This window comes from Cajanus cajan, chromosome 4 (assembly GCF_000230855.2).
Source record: "Cajanus cajan strain Asha chromosome 4, NIPB_CcT2T_4, whole genome shotgun sequence".
Classification (NCBI taxonomy): domain Eukaryota; kingdom Viridiplantae; phylum Streptophyta; class Magnoliopsida; order Fabales; family Fabaceae; genus Cajanus; species Cajanus cajan.
In genome coordinates, this window is record NC_138520.1 from 48,850,705 (window position 1) to 48,871,226 (window position 20,522).

A 20,522-nucleotide genomic window follows, 5' to 3' on the forward strand; every position below is an offset into this window, starting at 1 on the left:
CAAAATTGGGTTCGGAGGTCGATTACGTGTAAGGAAGGTATTAGGCACCCCTACAAAGCCCTAAATTAGTACCTTATGATGAAATTAGTAGAGGTGGGTAGATGGACCTAGGTCCGCGGACCGGTCCGTAAGCCCGAGGATTTCGCGGATAACGAACCCATTTTTTTCAAATCCGTATAATTATGTTTGATTTTTGAGCCCAGCCCGTGAAGTCCGCGGACTTGGCAGATTTAATCCGTGGGCTCGCGGGCTAGTCCGCGGACTTCACTAATTAATATTTTTAAATATTAAGATTTTAATATTAAGTTGTGTATTTAATTTTTTAAATTATTATGACATTAAAAATATATTTAGTTAGTATGTATTTGTCATTTGAATTATTTTTATGACATTTTGATGATTTTATTATTGAAAGTTTGGTACTATTATTTAAGTATTTGTAATTATTTTTATTTTAATATTTTAATATTTAGTATTTTAAACTATTTTAACTATTGATAAATTTTAGTATGATAAAATTTAGCTTATAAATAAAAAAATATTTTTTTCTTCTAATTTTATGTATTTTTATTTTTTAAAAATTTATTTTTTTGAACTATTATTTAAGCCCACGGACCGGTCTGTTATCCGCGAATTTTGGCGGGCCGAATACGGACTTAAAAAAAAGTCCATTTATTTTACGGACCGGACTTATCCGACCCGTATAAAACGTGGGTTTTATGGACCGGGCCTTAAACGGGTTGGATCGGTCCGTATACCCACCCCTAGAAATTAGCATAATAATAAATAATATTTTAAATATCGTATCCCCTTTTATTATTAAATATTATTTTCATGACAAAAGATACCTATTAATATTATCTACATGATTATTTATTGGTATATAAGAATTATAAACAAAATAAATAAAATGATAAATAAAGAAATAAAATAATAAAAAAGAATAATAAATAAAATAATAAATAAAATAATTAAAAGGAATAAATAAAAGAGAAGAATTTAGAACAAATGCGTGCGGGGCACGTTTTGGCAGCCCTTCGCTCTATAAAAATCTCACTATCACCCAAAGGTTTATATAGAGAGAGGGGAAGCTATGCAACCTTTTCTTCTTTTTTATCCCTTGGCCAAAGGGTTTCTTATATAGCCAACTAGGAGACAAAAGCATAAGAGAGCTATCCGATGTGAGACTAAATTTTATAAGAATACCATCTTTTCCTAGGCACCATGCAGGACCTCTAGAGAACTCGTCAACCGTCGGATCGTGCTATTTTTTTTATGGTATTCTCACAACATATTTATCTTCAATTTCAACGGTTGGATCGTTGAAATTAGGTTTGTAGTGAGAGATACTATCATAACAAAAACGTTGTCTGGTATAGAATTCATATTTTCCAGCTGTAATGCGAGGCCTCTAGAGAAATCATTAATTGTTGGATCATGCTAAAAATTTGATTATATCTTCTTAATACATTGATATTTAACTTTAATGGTCGGATCGTGAAAATTAGTTCTGTAGAGGGTGATATTATCAGAACAAAAATGCTGCCCAATGCAAAATTTTCTAGAAAGTGGAATGAGCCATTCTGGCTTCAGAACGGGTCGTTCCAATTTGGGAATGGCCCTTACGCGCCCCAGATCAATTTTCTTGAGTTTTTTTTGGCCTTTTAGAGCCATCTTGGCCCATTTAGGTGCTTTATTGGGCCCTTAGGGGCCATACGTACTACTTTTTTCCAGCTGCAGTGCGAGGCTTCTAGAGAACTCGTTAACCATTGGATCATGCTGGAATTTTGATAATATCTTCTCAATACATTGATCTTTAATTTCAATGGTTGGATCGTCAAAATTAGTTCTGTAACGAGAGATGTTATCATAACAAAACTGTTGCCCAACACATTGGTCCCCTCGAGGGTTGTTTGTCTTGCTCTAGTAGACCTTTATCCTTGGTTTGGATTCCCCGGACGAAATTGGGTGTCTACAATGTGTTGTTGAGGGCATGGTCGTATGCATAATACGATACTAAATGTGTGATGCATTAGGTACAGTCGTATGCGTGATATCGATGCTAGTAGTGGAATGTATTAGCACAGTTAGGTGCGTGACACGATGCTCGACGTGTGATGCGTCAGTAAGGGCGTGTACGTGATCTAGTGCTAGATGTGTGACATGGTGTATATATGTAATTTATTTATATATACATATGTGAATTGTGATGAGATGATGAAATATGTGGATTGTGATGAGATGATGGAATCTATGTGTTTATGGATTATATTGCTTTTAGATTGTTTTGTGGAATTTCATGATGTGCTTTATGTATAAATATTTTCTTTTCTCACTATACGTTTGTGGTACTTTTTAGGTGAGGAAGATGTGGACATGGGCGTCATTCAAGGTGCCAATAATTGAGTCATGAGATTGCTCTGATAGTGTGACATCGGGACAAAGAATTTTAGATTATTCATTTTATTGTATTTGGATTTTATATATCTTTGTTAGTTAAATTTATGAACTTATATTTTATAAATATTTTTTTAAAATTATTTGGATATTGGAAGTATTTTATTTGCGAACCATTATACCCGAGTTAGGGAACTATTTCTTTATATTTTTATATTATATGTGTTGGGGGGTACAATGGGTGTCACAAAGTGCAATAAATTTGTGAGGCATGTTGTGTTGTGTTGTGTAGAATTGTGTTGAAAAAATGCATGATGCATGTTGTTGAGTTGTAATGTGAACTTAGGATTAGAGAAAATGTATTATTTTTGAAATTGCAATATCCATTATGTGGATATGTGTTGTGGTGCTCCGAGAGCCTAATTGTTGAAAACCTTCATTGGGTATTGTTGTCTCTTGGAGTGGAGTGTTGAGTCTTCTCTAGATCCTTAGTTGATGCCGCATAGGGTCAGGTCGAGCTATACATGTTTAAAAGCAACCAAACTAAGTAAGGTATGAAGTCGATAGGTAAAATCCTTTAATTGATTATTGGAAATGTGCATGGTGTTGCGAGGATAGTTGGCGAGTTGTACCCATAGGTGACTTAGTTAATGCATGTAAATGTTATGGTAGGCCTAATAGGCCCATACCCAAGCTATACTATTCTTGACGATAGGTACCAAACTTTCCTAGTGCAAGTTGTGAAATTTGAGAAATCACATTGTGTTATAGAAATTTGTTGTTGACCTAGCAAACCAAAAAGGCAGGGCTATTAAGTTTATTTTGGTAGGTCAAACCACTTAGATTGCTCACTTGTATTGTAAAAGATATCTTAGTTGAAATGCGTGATGATACATGAGATGTTATGTTGTTAATCTGTTGTGTTGATAAGTTGGAAATTTGCCATGTTGTTGAGTTGTATACTTGCGTTGGTATGTTGATGTGTATTGTTGTATTAAGCTTAGACTGTTGTTATGATGTGTTGAGCAGTTGTGTTATTAATATGTTGTGTTGAGTAGTTATGTTGTTAATATTTTGAGTTGTAAAGTCATTATGTTGTGGAGTTGTTGTGTTGTGAAATGGTTATATTGCTAAGTTGGAGAATTGTTATGTTGCTAAATTATTTTGCTGATATGATATCATGTTGCTATATGAAGTAAGTGAAGTATTGAATGTTGCTAAATTATCAATGTTTAATTGATAAGTTGATCAGTATAGTTAAGTTGAACACATGATTGTTGCTGAGTAGATGATATTGATGATGTTTATATAGTTGACTAGTTTTTTCTATATTATGTTTAATTCTTTGTATACAATCTTATCCTTGTTTTTCCTTGTTGTAGATTGCGATGATCATACTTGTTATAGGAGCAAGACAAAATTTGATTGGAGGTCTCACTTGATGAATAACTATGCTAGAGATGGCTTCTATGTCGTGATGAGTTGTTCTGATACAACATGTGTTCAGAGACACTTGATCAATGCTAAGACTTTGTGTTTTCAGTATTCTATACTAGACGTATATTGGTATATATGTATAGGATTTTGTTATAACCCCATAAGGAAATTTATTTTTTTTAAAGTAAAAAATTGACAGTGATTGTTTTATGTTTTCTGCATCATATACATATATTTGTTATATAAATATCCAGGAATTATTGCATGATAATCTTACTTTAGAAGATTCTTTATATATTCCATTACCTAGTGTTGTATTGTACTAAATATAGTGACATGTCACGTCGTTACAAAGACCACCATTAACATGTAAATACAAAAAATTATATTGCATTCACTCACTTTTTATCATAACCATTATAACACATGTATAACTCATCACCTTCTATTTTAATTTTTCTTCTTCTTATTTTTATATATTTTACCTTTTATTTAAATACATATAGCTATGAAATGTTTGGACTTTGCTAGTTTATATTATATGAATAATCTTGCATTTTATATATTAAATTATTAAATTATTATATAGAATAAAACATAATATGATCAAATAATATTAATAATTTTTATAAATTAAAAAACGTCAATATAAAGTGTTGAAAGGCTTAAAATATGATTCATTTATTTGAAAAAGGTGAATGGAGAAAGAAAATAGAAGGAGAGAGGGAGGAGAGGGTATCTAAGTAAGATGAATGATGTATCTCAAATTCTCACCAAAAGCGGAAGGAATACATTGTAGAAGTGATCTCCTAAAAAACCTACCCTTTCTTTTGACCACTCTCTCTAAAGCCTCACTCTCGGCAAGTTTTTTCTTTTTTGTTACCACGCTTTCTCTCACTACACTCTTTCTCTCTCTCTTTCTTCCCAAATCACCCTTCTATCCATCGCTCCCGTCTCAGATACACACACCACTCCCAAGCACCAACCACCGAATAATAACAACACAAAGGAAAAACAAGAGGAAACCCTAATTGCACACTCTTCAGGTTCCTCACTTTCTCACCCAACTCCACTTTTTTTTTTTTTTTATAATTTTTTTTCTCTTGCAATTGCGCGTATGAGTTGATGCAGTGGCTCGTACGGGCTTCGTTGCGTGCGATGATGACGTGGATCTGCTTGTTTCGTTGCAGGGAAAATTGAGGGAGAAAATTCATATTTTTTTTCCTCTTTTTTTTGTTTTTTTGTTGTTGTTGGTTTTGGTTCTCCAAGAAACTTTGATTTTGAGGAATTAAGGGTTGGGATATATGTCCTTCAATCAATCAAAGTCCGATAAGAGCGACGCTGTGTACCGAAAATCCGGGCGATCCGCCAGCTTCAATCAGCAGCGAGGTTCCTCCGGCGGTGCGTACGGCAAGGCCGGCGGCGGCGGTGGCGGCGCCGGGCCTTCTCCGTCGCTCTCCTCTAGCCGGAGGTGAGTTTGTTAGGGTTTGCAATTTTATCTATTTGTTCCTTTTCTTTTTGTGAACTATTGCGTGTTTTTTTTATTTTATTTTATTGAATAGTGGGAATATGGGATTGTGATTTTTTTAACCGTTTATGTATGTAGTGTTAAAGTGAATTGTGCTGTTTTCAGTGAGGTGGTGTGGGTTTTGAAACTGGGTTTGTTGCGTGGTGGCCTAGGGTTATATGATTTGTGCGTGTGTTTGTGTGCTTTTGTTCTTTGTTTTCTTTCCTTTTTGTTTCTGTTTTATTGATTCTTATTGTTGCTTGTCCTAGTTTTAACAAGAAGTCTAATAATAATGCACAAGGTGGGCAATCTAGGGTAAACCCTGCACCGTTGAATTCAGCTGAGTCTAATAGTACTTATGCAGCCCGGACTGTACCGAATGGTTCCCATGTACAGCCGCAGATTCATGGTAAGCTTGATGAATATGTATGTTTTTAAGAATTAGTTCTTAATTGTTGAGTGCGTGGTTATGTTGTCGAGTGGAATTATTTGTATTCCTCTTTGCAATGGAAGAACATGTGGATTTTGTGTATGCATAGTGTTTGCTAAAAGTGATGATCTTTTATGGACTTCATTCACCTATGTGGTATGATAGGGGGACCCAATGCACCAGTTACAAATGCAACTGCCAAGCCATCTGAATCGTCAACTGCACAAAGGAGCACCAGACCTGTTCCAAAAGCTCCTACTTCTCAACCTCCCGCCATGAGTTCTGATCCAGCAGCTCCAACGACCCCTGCTAAGGGTATGTCACTCTTGTAGGTTTTTAATGCTGTCTATAAAGTGCAGAATAAGTTTTATGATTTCTGAATTGTGGTTTGGGGTCATAGTAAAGTGACATTATGAAATAATATTTATCCATTTCATCTGATTTGTGAGAGTGATCTGAAATTTGTTCTATGCACCAGGAGATGCATCAAAGGCATTCCCTTTCCAATTTGGATCTATTAGTCCTGGCTTTATGAACGGGATGGCAGTAAGTTTCGCATCTGCTTATTGCGATATGTACAACAATTGTTATATCTGCTAATTGTTCTATGAATGGGGTGGCGGCCTGCGAGTATGATTTAATCATGTATTTTTCTTATATGCAGATCCCTGCTCGCACAAGCTCAGCTCCTCCTAATATAGACGAGCAGAAGCGTGATCAAGTATGCAGTTTATTCTCTGCTCCTTCCACCTCCTTGTTATATGTACAACAATATAGATATATTATACTGCCACTCCCAATAATGAGGGTTTAGTTGGTCGCCACTGATTTAAACTCCTCTAATAGTCTATGTTTCCTTCACCTGTTTTCATACTAATTCAAGTATTTGTTTGGTGCCTAATTTCATAACTTGCAGGCTCGACATGATTCTTTTAGACCTGCGCCTTCAATTCCAACTCCTCCTGTTCCAAAGCAGCAGGCAGTGAAGAAGGATGCTAGTGTTGCTGACCAATCTAATGCTGGGGAGACTCATACTGGGATTCGAGCAAAAAAGGATATTCACATGTCACCTTTACCACCAGCAAGCCAGATGCAGAAGCCTTCTGTTATTCCTTTAACAGGGATTTCAATGCCAATGCCATATCACCAGTCACAGGCATCTATACACTATGGTGGTCCTAATCCGCAGATTCAATCTCAAGGTATGTCATCTGCACCTCTGCAGATGCCATTACCAATGCCTTTACCAATTGGAAGTGCTGCACAGGTGCAACAACAGGTTTTTGTTCCAAGCCTTCAACCTCATCCTATTCATCCTCAGGGCATCATGCATCAAGGCCAAAACATCGGTTTCAGTCCACAAATTGGCCCTCAGTTGCCCCATCAGTTAGGCAACATGGGTATTGGCATCAGCCCACAATATCCACCACAGCAAGGAGGAAAGTTTGCTGGTCCTCGTAAAACTACTCCTGTCAAAATAACTCATCCTGAGACACATGAAGAGTTGAGACTTGATAAAAGGGCAGATGCATATTCAGATGGTGGGTCATCTGGTGCAAGGCCTCATTCTGGCATGCCTTCTCAATCTCAGCCTGCCCAGCAATTTGCAGCATCTCATCCTATTAATTACTATCCACCCACTTCCTACAGTGCCAATTCTCTCTTTTATCCAACTTCTAGTTCTCTTCCATTAACAAGTAGCCAGATAACTCCTAACTCCCAGCCACCTAGATTTAATTATGCAGTGAGCCATGGTCTGCAAAATGTTAGTCATGTTAATTCATCATCTCATAGTTCCCTGCCTGTTAATAAGGCTGGCACTCTGATTCCTGGCAATGCTGAACCACCTAATACAGATTTTTCACGTGATGTGCATAATACAATCTCGTCAGCTCCACCAGGAGTAACTTCTGTGTCTATTAAACCAAGTGGTGGATCTGGTGTTGTGGACTTGTCATTTTCCAAATCCAGTACCCAAAAGACTGGATCTCCTAGTTCTTCATTAACATCTAGTGATGCTTTCTCTTCTGTACCACTAAAAGGGTCTGAAACAGCTGAAATCTCTTCACAACAGACTAAGTTCTCCAGTGATTCTTCCGTTTTGGGCTCGTTGCCAAATCTAACTGCTGCATCTGCTGCGAAGCCAACATCGGCTTCCCTGTTGCTTTCTAGAGAAGATTCTGTTTCAGTTGTGCCTAATAATGAAGGCAGAAAGAAGGAATCTCTTAGCAGGTCAAATTCTTTGAAGGATAATCAGAAGAAAATACAGAAGAAAGGGCAATTGCAGCATCATGTACGTAAGCAAATAACTGTTAAAATATCTTTTCTAATTTGATCTTGGTTTGCTCAAAGTACTGTGAACATTCTTTTACTCTTCTCTTTCTCACAGGTTGCTGTGCAATCTCCTGCTACAGCTAATGTTCCTTCCCAAGCTGTTGATAGTGGTATCTCTGATTGTGAAGTTTCTGAAACTGTAGGAACTGAAACAAACCATTCTGCAGAAATTACCAGTGAAGATCTCTCAGCTGCAGCTTCAGACTCATTATCAGCTACCTGTGAGAGCATACCTTATGCTGTTGAAATGAAAACTAATGGTTCTACACAAGTGTCTTCTTGTGCATCAGCTGAAGGACCTGTTACTAAAGTGGTGGATAATTTTAAAAATCATAACAATGAAGAGATGGATGAATTCTCACAAGAGGATAAACTGTTACAGAAGAATATTTTGGAAACGGGTGGTAAAACAGAAATTTTGTCTCTTCAAGGATGTAAAGATGGTGGTGACGGTCAAACAGAATTGGAACAACCTAAGCAAGGTTCTGTGAAGTTAAGCACTGAGGTTGTGACTGTGAGGACTGTGGATCAAGGGCAGGATGAGTCTACAAGTTGTAGTGCAGAATGTGACAGGACGGCTGATAATTTAGGCATGTCTATCCCTACCACATTGGATTCTAAAGATGTTTCTTTAAATAGAAACGATAGTGTAGTTAGTGATGAAGTTGTTTCTACAAATTCTGGCACATCAGATCAGCAGTCTGCTGATCTTTTAGAAACGTGTAAGGATAGTTCAGAGAATGCTGGAAGTGGTTCAGTGTCTCTTCCAGCATCAGGTGTCAAAGACAGACCAGTTTCAGAGCCTAGTAAGGTGAAAACTACATCAAAGGGGAAAAAGAAACGAAAAGAGATTCTTCAGAAGGCTGATGCTGCTGGGTCAACATCTGATCTTTATAATGCATACAAGGGACCTGAGGAAAAGAGAGAAACTTCCGTAAGTTTAGAGAAAACAGAACTTGACGGAAAAGAAAGTACTTCTACTTCTGGAAATTTAGAGCAGTTGCCTACTGATGCGGCTGAGCCAGATGCTGGAGCAAGTGAACAAAATAAGCAGAGTAAAGCTGAACTTGATGATTGGGAGGAGGCAGTTGACATGTCTACTCCAAAACTTGAAGTTTCAGATAAAACTGAACAGGATAGTGATGGAAGTGCAGTTACTGCCAAAAAGTATTCTCGAGATTTCCTTTTGAAATTTGCCGAGCAATGTACTGATCTTCCCGAAGGGCTTAAAATCACAGCAGACATAGCCGAGGCTTTCATGGGTACTAATGTTAGTCCTCATGTAAGTGAACGTGATTCACATTCATCTGGTGGAAGAACTATTGATAGGTCAGGTGGGATATCTCGAATGGACCGTCGTGGGAGTGGTGTTATTGAAGAAGACAAATGGAGTAAAGTTTCTAATGCATTTCATTCTAGTATGCGTTTGGATGGCATTGGAGGCAATGCAGGATTTCGACCTGGCCAAGGAGGCAATTTTGGTGTTTTAAGGAATCCACGCACACAAGCACCTCTTCAATATGTTGCTGGTATTCTTTCTGGTCCAATGCAATCCATGGTAAATCAGGGAGGAATGCAAAGAAATAGCCCTGATGGAGAAAGGTGGCAACGTGCTACTAGCTTTCAACAGAGGGGTTTAATCCCATCTCCTTCTCCTCAAACTCCATTACAGATGATGCACAAAGCTGAGAAGAAATATGAGGTGGGTAAAGTGACAGATGAAGAAGAGGCAAAGCAGAGGCAATTGAAGGGTATATTGAACAAGTTAACTCCTCAGAATTTTGAGAAGCTTTTTGAGCAGGTTAGAGCAGTTAATATTGACAATGTAGTCACTCTCAATGGTGTCATCTCGCAAATCTTTGAGAAGGCCTTGATGGAGCCTACCTTTTGTGAAATGTATGCCAATTTCTGTTTTCATCTAGCAGCTGCATTACCTGATCTCAGTCAAGACAATGAAAAGATAACTTTCAAGAGATTATTGTTAAACAAGTGTCAGGAAGAATTTGAGAGGGGTGAAAGAGAGCAAGAAGAAGCTAATAAGGCCGATGAGGGTGAGGTCAAGCTGTCTAATGAGGAAAGGGAAGAGAAACGGACCAAGGCAAGAAGACGTATGTTGGGTAATATCAGATTGATTGGAGAACTATATAAGAAGAAAATGTTGACAGAGAGGATTATGCATGAATGCATCAAGAAATTACTGGGTCAGTATCAGGATCCAGATGAAGAAGATATTGAAGCTTTGTGCAAGCTGATGAGTACTATTGGGGAGATGATTGACCACCCCAAAGCGAAGGAACATATGGATGCATATTTTGAAATGTTGAGATCCTTGTCAGTCAACATGAACTTATCTTCTAGGGTGAGGTTCATGTTGAAGGATGTCATTGATTTGAGGAAGAATAAATGGCAACAAAGAAGAAAAGTTGAAGGCCCAAAGAAGATTGAGGAGGTGCACAGAGATGCTTCTCAAGAGAGGATGGCCCAAGCTGGTAGGTTGGGTCGTGGTCCCGGCAACAATCCAACTAGAAGGACTCCTATGGATTTTGGTCCAAGAGGGTCATCCATGTTATCTCCTAATTCTCAGATGGGTGGACTGCGCGGATTTCCTACTCAAGTTCGTGGGTTTGGTTCTCAGGATGTTCGCATGGATGAAAGGCAAACTTATGAGGCCAGGACATTGTCAGTTCCCTTGCCTCAAAGACCTTCAGGTGACGAGTCAATAACCTTGGTACCCATGGGTGGTCTTGCTAGAGGCATGTCCATTAGAGGTCCACCTGCAGTTTCAAGTTCAACTGGTCTTAATGGCTATAATAATTTTCCAGAGCGCGCCTCATACAGCTCTAGGGAGGACCCTGCATCAAGATATACACCAGATAGATTTTCTGGTTCAACTGCTTACGATCAATCTAGTGTTCAAGATCGTAATATGAATTATGGCAGCAGGGACTTGAGAAATTCAAATAGGGTTCATGATAAACCAGTTGTAACTTCACCACCTGCCAGAATGCAAGGTACAACAGTCTCCCAGAATATTTCTCCAGAGCGACTGCAGGACATGTCCATGTTAGCAATCAAAGAGTACTATAGGTACCACTTTCTCTTCATCATGTTATTATTCCCTTTGTATCATCTTGTTAGGTTAACTGTACTTTTTTTTTTTAGAAACACGATTTATACTTTTATAGTTTAGTATAAGTCATTTTTTAAACTGTAAACCCCCAAATTTACTGAATTTCTCCAAATTCCTTATTGGTAATTTTTTTGTTTGTTCTCACTTAAAAATGCCCTGTTTCAATTGTAATGTGTAAAACAAATTAGTCTAATCAGGTAAAGAATTTTATTCATTTGGTTGTGTCTTGTCTTGTTTTGTTTCACTAAATCTCAATGCATATTACAATACTGATCTTAAAAGGGTTAGATATGTGATATTTATGTTATCTGTAAACAATGAAATGATATGGCAGAGTTCATAGTATAGGCTACTGTGGGTTCTAGTACTAAATTTATGAGGTGTTTGGTTCTCAGAAACATTGTCGGGAATCTAACGTCAAGAATCTTAGTTTTCCGTGTTTGGTTTATCATTTAAAAAATATTTTTAGGAAACGTTTCTCGGGAATGATTTTTGCATAAGTTTCTAACGGAATTATTTTCTCGGGAATGATTTTATTTGCTTATTTAATGCAATAAAAATCTTTATTAACATTTATAAACATTCTTAGAAACATTTATGACCAACTAAACAGATTTTTTATAATTTTGAAGAATTATGATTCTCATGAATCATGATTCTCAGGCATGAAAAAATTTGCTGTGTAGTCGTGTACTAAGCATCCCTTTAAAGAAATTATATATATAGTATGGATGTGATGTATAATGCCATTTTTAATAGATATATAAATGTAAAATTACAAGTGGATTGTATAACACTTAAAGCATGAGTTGGGTATAAATTATTATTTCAAATTAATATCGTAAGTAATGCATTCTAGTTGAGAAAAAGAGGGCTCTGCATGGGTAAGAGGAAAACTAGTGTGTTTAATGTTTGTTGTGTCTATCATTTTGTTATTTAGATTTGCCTTATTGATTTAGCTGCTTTTTTTCTCGCTAAAGGTCGACTTTCTACTGTTGCTGCCTGTGCTACATACATTAGTGTGTTTTCTTTTGGACTTTTGCTAGTCTTGTGTGCTGCTTTTGAAGTTTCCATCACTGTTCACTCAACATCTAAAATTGTATAATTCCTTATGTTTCTAAATATAGGATTTTGTGTTGGTGACAAAGATTTTCATGTTATGGTTATGAATCCTGACTTATATGATTGTATGTGATAACCTTTTCTTATGGTTTCAGACTTGCTGTATGTGTTTAATGGGCTTTTGTTTACTGTTTTAGGAAAATGATGTGATTATTTCTCACTGTTTGGCCTCATTTCTTTTTCCAACCTATGATTTGACATTTGAGAAAAAAAAATGGCATTTGGAAGATCTTAACATTCGTTCATTACTTTGTTATACACATGGTTCAAACTTCAAAGTGATGGCCAAACCATGGGGTTTCCTTTTTTTCCCCTGGTTTTATTTCTATTCCTTTTGAGGATTCAGACTGTATTTGTTGTTACTGCTGCAATCACTTTAATTATTATTTTGCTGCAACATCCGGTAAATGTTATGAGTGTTTGCAAAATTGATTTCAAATAAAATTAATTTTGATGTCATGTGATTTATGTTTGAATGTCTAAAAGCAAGCTACTATTACAATTCAGTTTAAAAATTTTGATCCAACACAAGCTACAAGAAGTTGCCTCAACTCAATTAATTCTGGACCCATGGTCAATTATTTAACTTGAAATCAAACATGTGGACATTTGCTAAATTAAAGCCATGATTTTAATGTGATTCTGGATCATCTAACGGGAATCCAAACATGTACTCATGTTTAATTTTGTAGTTTTGTGTTATCACTTTCATCTAACTATAACTTTTGAATCCAGTGCTAGAGATTTGAACGAAGTTGTTGAATGTATCAAAGATCTGAACTCTCCAAGCTTTCATCCTTCCATGGTCTCTCTCTGGGTGACGGACTCGTTCGAGAGAAAGGACACTGAGAGAGATCTTTTGTCCCAGCTGCTTGTTAACCTTGTGAAATCTGAGAATGGACCCTTGGGTCAAGTCCAGCTCATCAAAGGGTGAGATTTATTCCACATCTGTCATTCTGATAGTAAAAAAATGGAGTTTGTTTCTCATTCCTTTTTATCATTACTGGTTAGGTTTGAATCTGTTCTAAGTACTTTGGAAGATGCGGTTAACGATGCCCCCAAAGCACCAGAGTTTCTTGGCCGTGTTTTTGCCAAAGCTATAACAGAGCATGTAGTCTCTTTGAATGAGATTGGGCGGTTAATACATGAGGGTGGAGAGGAACCTGGCAGCCTCTTAGAAGTTGGACTTGCAGCTGATGTTCTTGGAAGCACCTTGGAGGTAATAAAAATGGAGAAGGGTGATGCTGTTTTGAGTGAGATTTGTGCAAGCTCCAAGTTGCGGTTGGAGACCTTCCGGCCACCGGAACCTCTTACATCAAGGAAGTTAGAGAAATTTATTTAGGGGGATAGAGGAAAATATTTATTTATGTCTAGTGCTGTTAGGATACTCAAATTTGCAGAAATGGTTTTCTCCATGGTTGGGGAGAATTTTATATTTTCGGATTTCTGTCTAAATGTTATCTTCACTGCAATTATAAAAGGTTCGGTTCAGCGTCTGAAAATTTTAGGCGAGTTATATGATGTCTGTCATGAGGGGTTTACCTTTTCAGCACTCTTGTATCATTCAACTGTCCATGAAAATATACTGCAATATTCATCTGCAATCTGCATCTTGTCAATGTCTAGTTTAGTCAAATAATGTGGTTAAATAAAATGGGGCATGTAATCAACCGTAACGCTGCATGCTAAATTGTTTTAAAAAAAGACGTGTTCTAGGGTGGTCGCATGACACAAGTTGTCTACAATGATAAATGAAAATTATTGCATATAAAAAATTGTTTCCGGTATGTTTTAAAATATAATCTTTAATATATATATATATATATATATATATATATATATATATATATATATATTGTAAAATGACATTTACTTTAATATCTTGTCTAGTAGCTGCCGAAGTTTGTTTGGGTATAAAAGTGGCAGCGCTGGGGGAGAGGTTGTAGTTGTTGCCATAACAACAGCAAGTCCTGGGAGAATGTGGGTCAACGATGCCAACCATGGTTGCTTGATCCAAATATGTTGTCGTTGGATTACGAAAATGGAGATGAAGATGATGATGATCACATTAACTGTCTATGCCTTAGATGAGAGAAATAAAATGATGTGCATTGAAGAGATTATTATTTTCTTTTTTAAATAAAAAAATTATGTTTGCAACACTCAGCCGAGACGCCTTACTTCCGATGAGATACACCAAATTCTTCACAAATTCACATATGCAGAACGGCAGAAGGATATGTTTGTTACTATATTAAAACAAGGAAGGGGTCAAATGTGTGAAATAATATGTTTTTAATAAAAAAATATATAATTCATCATAATTGGTTCTACTTATAGTCTGTTTCAGGTCAATCATTTAATATTAAATTCATAAATCTTACATTCCTGAAACACTTGACCACCCTACACCATATTATACACTTGTCCATGCTATTAAAATATATTCAAGTGTTATTCACTAGTTTTAGGTACTCTGATCCAAATATATGTTCCATACACGTTAATAATAGGTTGTTTTATGTCCTATTTTGTTAAATTAATGCCACTTTTACATTGTAGTGCAATGAATATGTTAAGAGAGCAGCATTCTTGATAAAGTAGTCTATTATTAAATTAAATTTCTTTGATTGGATAAATTGGTGGGAAAAAAGTTAATCATATCATTGGATTAAAGATTTACGTGGCTCGTAATAGATTGTTACACTATTTAATATCTAATTTTAAATTAATGATACTTATATCTGTTTAGTTCTAGAATTATTTTTACACGTACATATATAGTTTTAGCTAAACTTTTTTTTTTCTTCCTGATATGTAATTTTACTATTTTTAAGGCTTAAATGTATTTTGGTTAGCCATATTGCACTCGTGCAAATTCAACCTTTTTATTTTTAATAGATTAATTTTAGATTTTTTATGCTGAGATCAATTCTAATTTTTTTAAGCATTAAAATTATGAGATTTTAGTCTCTTGTACTATAAATTTAATAATTTTTATTGATGTGGCATTAAGTAATGATATATACGTAGTTAGCCAAAACATTTGCTCACACTTGAAAACAAAATCTCCAGTCTTGATGCCTACAAATACATTTTTTTTATTCAAGTCAACCCTATATAGCACAAAGAAGAAATTAAGTGTAAATGTTGAAAATTATAAAGCAAATTCAATTGGAACAAACATAATTTTGCTTATCTAATTGAAAATCTAGATCTTTTGTCACCTTGATTTCACCAAATTTGACATAAGGTTCATCTCCTTTTTTTTTCCAACCTCACTGTAAATAGTGATGTTTATAAAATCGGATTGATCATTAAACCTATTAAAACATTAATTTAAACTTTAATGATTTAATCGTAGTTGAACTAATATTAATAAAATAATAATAATATTTAAATAATACATAAAGTAATATTACATAAACATAATAAATAACAAAATATTCTAATTTTTTTTATTAAATATATTTATTTAATATTTTTTAAAAATTAGAAAATAAAAAAATATATTTTTTTAAAAAAAGAGAGTGGTTCAACTCGATTTTTTGGACTGATTTTGAATCCGTTTATATAATTTTTAACTAGTTCTTGTACATATCGATTTTGACAACACAACTAGATAGTCTTATCTTTAAGGACCTCTCCGTCCTTTACATCGTAAAAGGCACTGAACATCACTTATATGATTATGGCTATAGTCGACTATTGATATGAATTGTTATGGTGGTCAACATTTAGTGACCATTAGATTAATTTGGTCCTATGAATACACCATGTAATTTCCTCATCCCTTCAGCACGTTCCAATCATTAACCACCACAGTAGAGTTTGACCTATAGTGACCCAATCAGAAACTGTCCCTTCCTCTTTCTCATTGTTGCTCTTCTTTGTGGCAATCCCATCACATTCTCTCCCACAACCACACAACTGGCTAGACATTCTCTAACATCTCACTCGAACAACCTAGTTGAGAACCATGGAGACAAAGGAAGACAATCTCAAGCAATCTAGGAACCGTTTATTCCTCTTCAATGTTGCTTTTCCTTTTCTACAGTGGTCCCATTCTCCACCACATGATGCACAACGAAGCCCAATCAAGGTTGTTGAAACCCCTTTGCACTAGATTTACACATCTTAATAATGTATCAACCATTCAATCCCTGCAAGTCATAAAATAGACCCAAAGAAGGAGAGAGAAGAAGAAAAGCGAGAGAGGAAGAGAAATAGAAAAAGGAATGTGGTGCCACCCTTGGAAACAAGTTTTGGTGGCATCATGCAATGGAGGGTCACTTATGATGGTGTTGCATTATGGATGAATGCAAACACAAACAAAGGTATGGAGTAATTCAATATGAAAGGACGGAGGTAAGACTATTTTAAATTAGATTAATCTAGTGATAAATACAAATGGTCTACCATACACCATATTGTACATCTCCACCTTAGCTTTTGTCCACTTTTACATGAATTTTTCCATAGAATGTGTAAAAGGAATGAGAAATTCAATGGTAAAGGTCCATTTGATTCAAAAGAGAGAAAAAAAGGAATTTTAATGGAGGGGATTGAAGGGAAAAGGGGAAGGAATAGGAGGGAAAGAGTTAAAATTTTTGTTTGGTTGAAATCGAGGGAAAGAAAAATATCTCCTTTCTTGTTTGGTTTAAACCAATTTACTTTTAAAATTTAAAATTTAATAAAATAAATAGGGATATTTTGGATATTATATTAAAATGTTTCAAAATTCTCACCCCAAATCTCTAATAATGGAGTGGAGTTAAAATTAGGCTAGGAAGGATTTTGCTCTCTTCCATCTTTCATCCCTTCTTAAAAATAGGGGTGTGCAAAAAATTCAAATTGATCCGAACCGATCTATAACCGATCCGATCCATATTAAAAAATCCGATCCATTTTGAAAAAAAATCCGAACCGAACCACTTTATAAACCGGTTCAGTTATCCGATCCATTTTTACAAAGTGGATCGGTTCGGTTCAGTTTGGTTTTCTAAAAAAACCGATCCATATATGAGTAAAAAAGTGGATAACTGCACCGTACCGAACCGATCCAATTTCAAAAAAACCGATCCATATTTTAAGAAAACCAAACCGGTCCACTTTATAAAAAATGGATCGGTTAACCGATCCACTTTTATAAAACGGTTCGGTTCGGTTTGGATCGGTTTTTTGAAAAAACCGATCCATGAACACCCCTACTTAAAAATTGAACCAAATAATATTTTTTTAGAATCCCCCTCCCCTTCCCTCAAACCAAATGTAAAAGAAAAAAAAGTTTAAACAACAAATAAAACGAACAAACAAATTAAAAGAATAAATCAAAGGTACAATAAATTACCTAAAATTATCTTTAAAAATAAAATTTAAGACAAAATTGCATGATAAAAGAAAAATATCTTTGATAGAGATTCTAATACGTTGTTGAGAAAAAAGCCTTAATAACGTATATTAGTTTGAGATAAAGGGAGAAAACAATGAAGATGGAAAAGAAAAAAAAAAAAAAAAGAGTGAAACAAGAGAGAATAACAAGTTAGTGTGAGAGGTGAAAATTTTACCATAACTTCGATTGAGTGTTATGATTTAAAGTAAAAAAATAAAATAAAAATGAAATAAATAAAATAAATAAAAGTGACGTATCTCTTATCACCCATTTTTTATATTTACCCTTTGTAAATGGATTTTTTTCTCTACAATAATATAAAGGTTTTACCTATATCTAATGTGTTGATAATTATTTTTACACTAAACTAATTTGTGTCACTAAAAGCATTTATAACAATATGTCAATTTCTTTGTATTACGGTGACACAATATTAATTTTAATCATTTGTAATTTATTTTAAAAATTATTAAATTTAAATTTAAATATAAATATATATGAGAAATACAAACTAAAACACATAAGAAACTTAAAAAAAAAATTTCTTATTTAAAATCCTTTCTTTTTACGAGAAAATCTTAAAAAACACTTTAAGAAACTTTTGTGCGATAACAAATGAGTAATTTAACCTAATTCTTATTATAACTTGTTTGAATAAATTTTTTTGACAAGTATTTATTAATGATAAAATAAAATAAATTTTGAAATAAAATAAAATAAATTTATACATAATTAAAAAATATTTTAAAAAACTAATATGAAAGAAATTTTACAAATTAAATTATGAATAATTAATTTTAGTTCAAGAAAAAGAGCCCTTCCGTTTCGTGAAATTTTTACTTAAATAATATTTTTTTTAAAAAAAATTACAAAAATATCAACTGTGCAGATTTATTTACCAATGTAGAACTGTTTACTGTTCATGCTCAGAATTCGGTTCCCGGGGAACCGAATTCTGAGCTTCAAAATCTTATTTTTTTTTTTGTTTTTTCAACTCAGAATTCGGTTCCCCGGGAACCGAATTCTGAGTTACTTTAATTTTTTTTTTTTTCGTGTTTCTGGTCCATTTTGGGCAAATTTTGGAAGTGGAACGGCCCGTTCCGAAAGCAGAACGGGCCGTTCTGCTTAAAGCCACAGAGGCCTTTTTTTTAAAATTAAAACGGGCCCAGAACGGCCTGTTCCAGAGGCAAAATTTTAACATGTTTTTGAATCTGGAACGGCCCGTTCCGGAGGACGTTTTCAGGAAGTAAACCTTGGTTTGGAACGGGCCGTTCTAGTTTTGGAACGGCCGTTCTGAGCAAACAGAAAAATAGATTAAATTTTTTAATTTTTATTTAAAAAATAATAATAATAAAGTTAACAAAAATTATAATAATATCAATTAATCAGGATTCAATTTGATAGTGAAATGTGATAATTTGACCCTTAATTTTTTAAATTTAATTTATAACAAAATATATTATTTTAATAAAATTGATTGAATAGTTAAAATTTTATCCGATAATTATATTGTTGGAGAGAATATATTCCCTATAGTTCAGGGATAATTGTACGTTTTAAGCGCAAGATATTATCTTAAGTGATTGTTTAAATATATTATTTTAATAAAATTGATTGAATAGTTAAAATTGTATCCGATAATTATATTGTCGGAGAGAATATATTCCCTATAGTTCAGGGATAATTGTACGTTTTAAACGCAAGATATTATCTTAAGTGATTGTTTAAATATATTATTTTAATAAAATTGATTGAATAGTTAAAATTTTATCCGATAATTATAGTCGGAGAGAATATATTCCCTATAATTTAGGGATAATTGTACGTTTTAAACGCAAGATATTATCTTAAGTGATTGTCTAAATATATTATTTTAATAAAATTGATTGAATAATTAAAATTTTATCCGATAATTATAGTCGGAGAGAATATATTCCCTATAGTTCAGAGATAATTGTACGCTTTAAACGCAAGATATTATCTTAAGTGATTGTCTAAATATATTATTTTAATAAAATTGATTGAATAGTTAAAATTTTATCCGATAATTATAGTCGGAGAGAATATATTCCCTATAGTTCAGGGATAATTGTACGTTTTAAACGCCAGATATTATCTTAAGTGATTGTCTAAATATATTATTTATAGCTGATATTAAATGTTTCTTAACTTCTAAACATTAATATTAAATATTATTTCATGAATCCTGATTAATTGATATTATTATAATTTTTATGTTAATTTTATTATTTTTATTTTAAAAAAAAATAAAAAATTTAATCTTTTTTTTACTGTTTGCCCAGAACGGGCCGTTCCAAAACCAGAACGGCCCGTTCCAAACCAAGGTCTACTTCCTGAAAACGTCCTCCGAAACGGGCCGTTGCATGGCCGTAAAAAAGGCCTCTGTGTCTTTAAGCAGAACGGCCCGTTCTGCTTTCGGAACGGGCCGTTCCACTTCCAAAATTTGCCCAAAATGGGCCAGAAACACGAAAAAAAAAATAATTTTAAAGTAACTCAGAATTCGGTTCCCCGGGAACCGAATTCTGAGTTGAAAAAACAAAAAAATAAGATTTTGAAGCTCAGAATTCGGTTCCCCGGGAACCGAATTCTGAGCATGAACAGTAAACAGTTCTACATTGGTAAATAAACCTGCACAGTTGATATTTTTGTAATTTTTTTTTTAAAAAATATTATTTAAGTAAAAATTTCCCGTTTCGTTGCACTTTTTCTTTTGTTTTGTTGTCTCAGCGTTTCTCCGAGTCAAGTAAGTAGC

The 20,522-nt window shown here is 34.4% G+C and overlaps 1 protein-coding gene across 1 annotated transcript; it reads left to right on the plus strand.

The window, feature by feature from the left end:
* Positions 1–4,573: 4,573 nt before the first annotated feature.
* LOC109805817 (eukaryotic translation initiation factor 4G) lies at positions 4,574–13,961 on the plus strand. The gene is made up of 10 exons (XM_020368031.3): positions 4,574–4,880; positions 5,025–5,305; positions 5,611–5,750; positions 5,937–6,086; positions 6,250–6,317; positions 6,436–6,492; positions 6,688–8,064; positions 8,161–11,192; positions 13,093–13,287; positions 13,369–13,961. Exons 2-10 carry the CDS (start codon positions 5,139–5,141, stop codon positions 13,697–13,699), a joined length of 5,517 nt encoding a protein of 1,838 aa, XP_020223620.1. The 5' UTR covers positions 4,574–4,880; positions 5,025–5,138; the 3' UTR covers positions 13,700–13,961.
* The last annotated feature ends 6,561 nt before the right edge of the window (positions 13,962–20,522 follow it).

Excerpts from the sequence above, each read along its gene's own strand:
- LOC109805817 (XM_020368031.3), top strand. The coding sequence starts at position 5,139 with ATGTCCTTCAATCAATCAAAGTCCGATAAGAGCGACGCTGTGTACCGA. Across the intron at positions 5,306-5,610 it reads TCGCTCTCCTCTAGCCGGAG|TTTTAACAAGAAGTCTAATA; the intron begins GTGAGTTTGTTA and ends TGCTTGTCCTAG. Across the intron at positions 5,751-5,936 it reads TGTACAGCCGCAGATTCATG|GGGGACCCAATGCACCAGTT; the intron begins GTAAGCTTGATG and ends GTGGTATGATAG.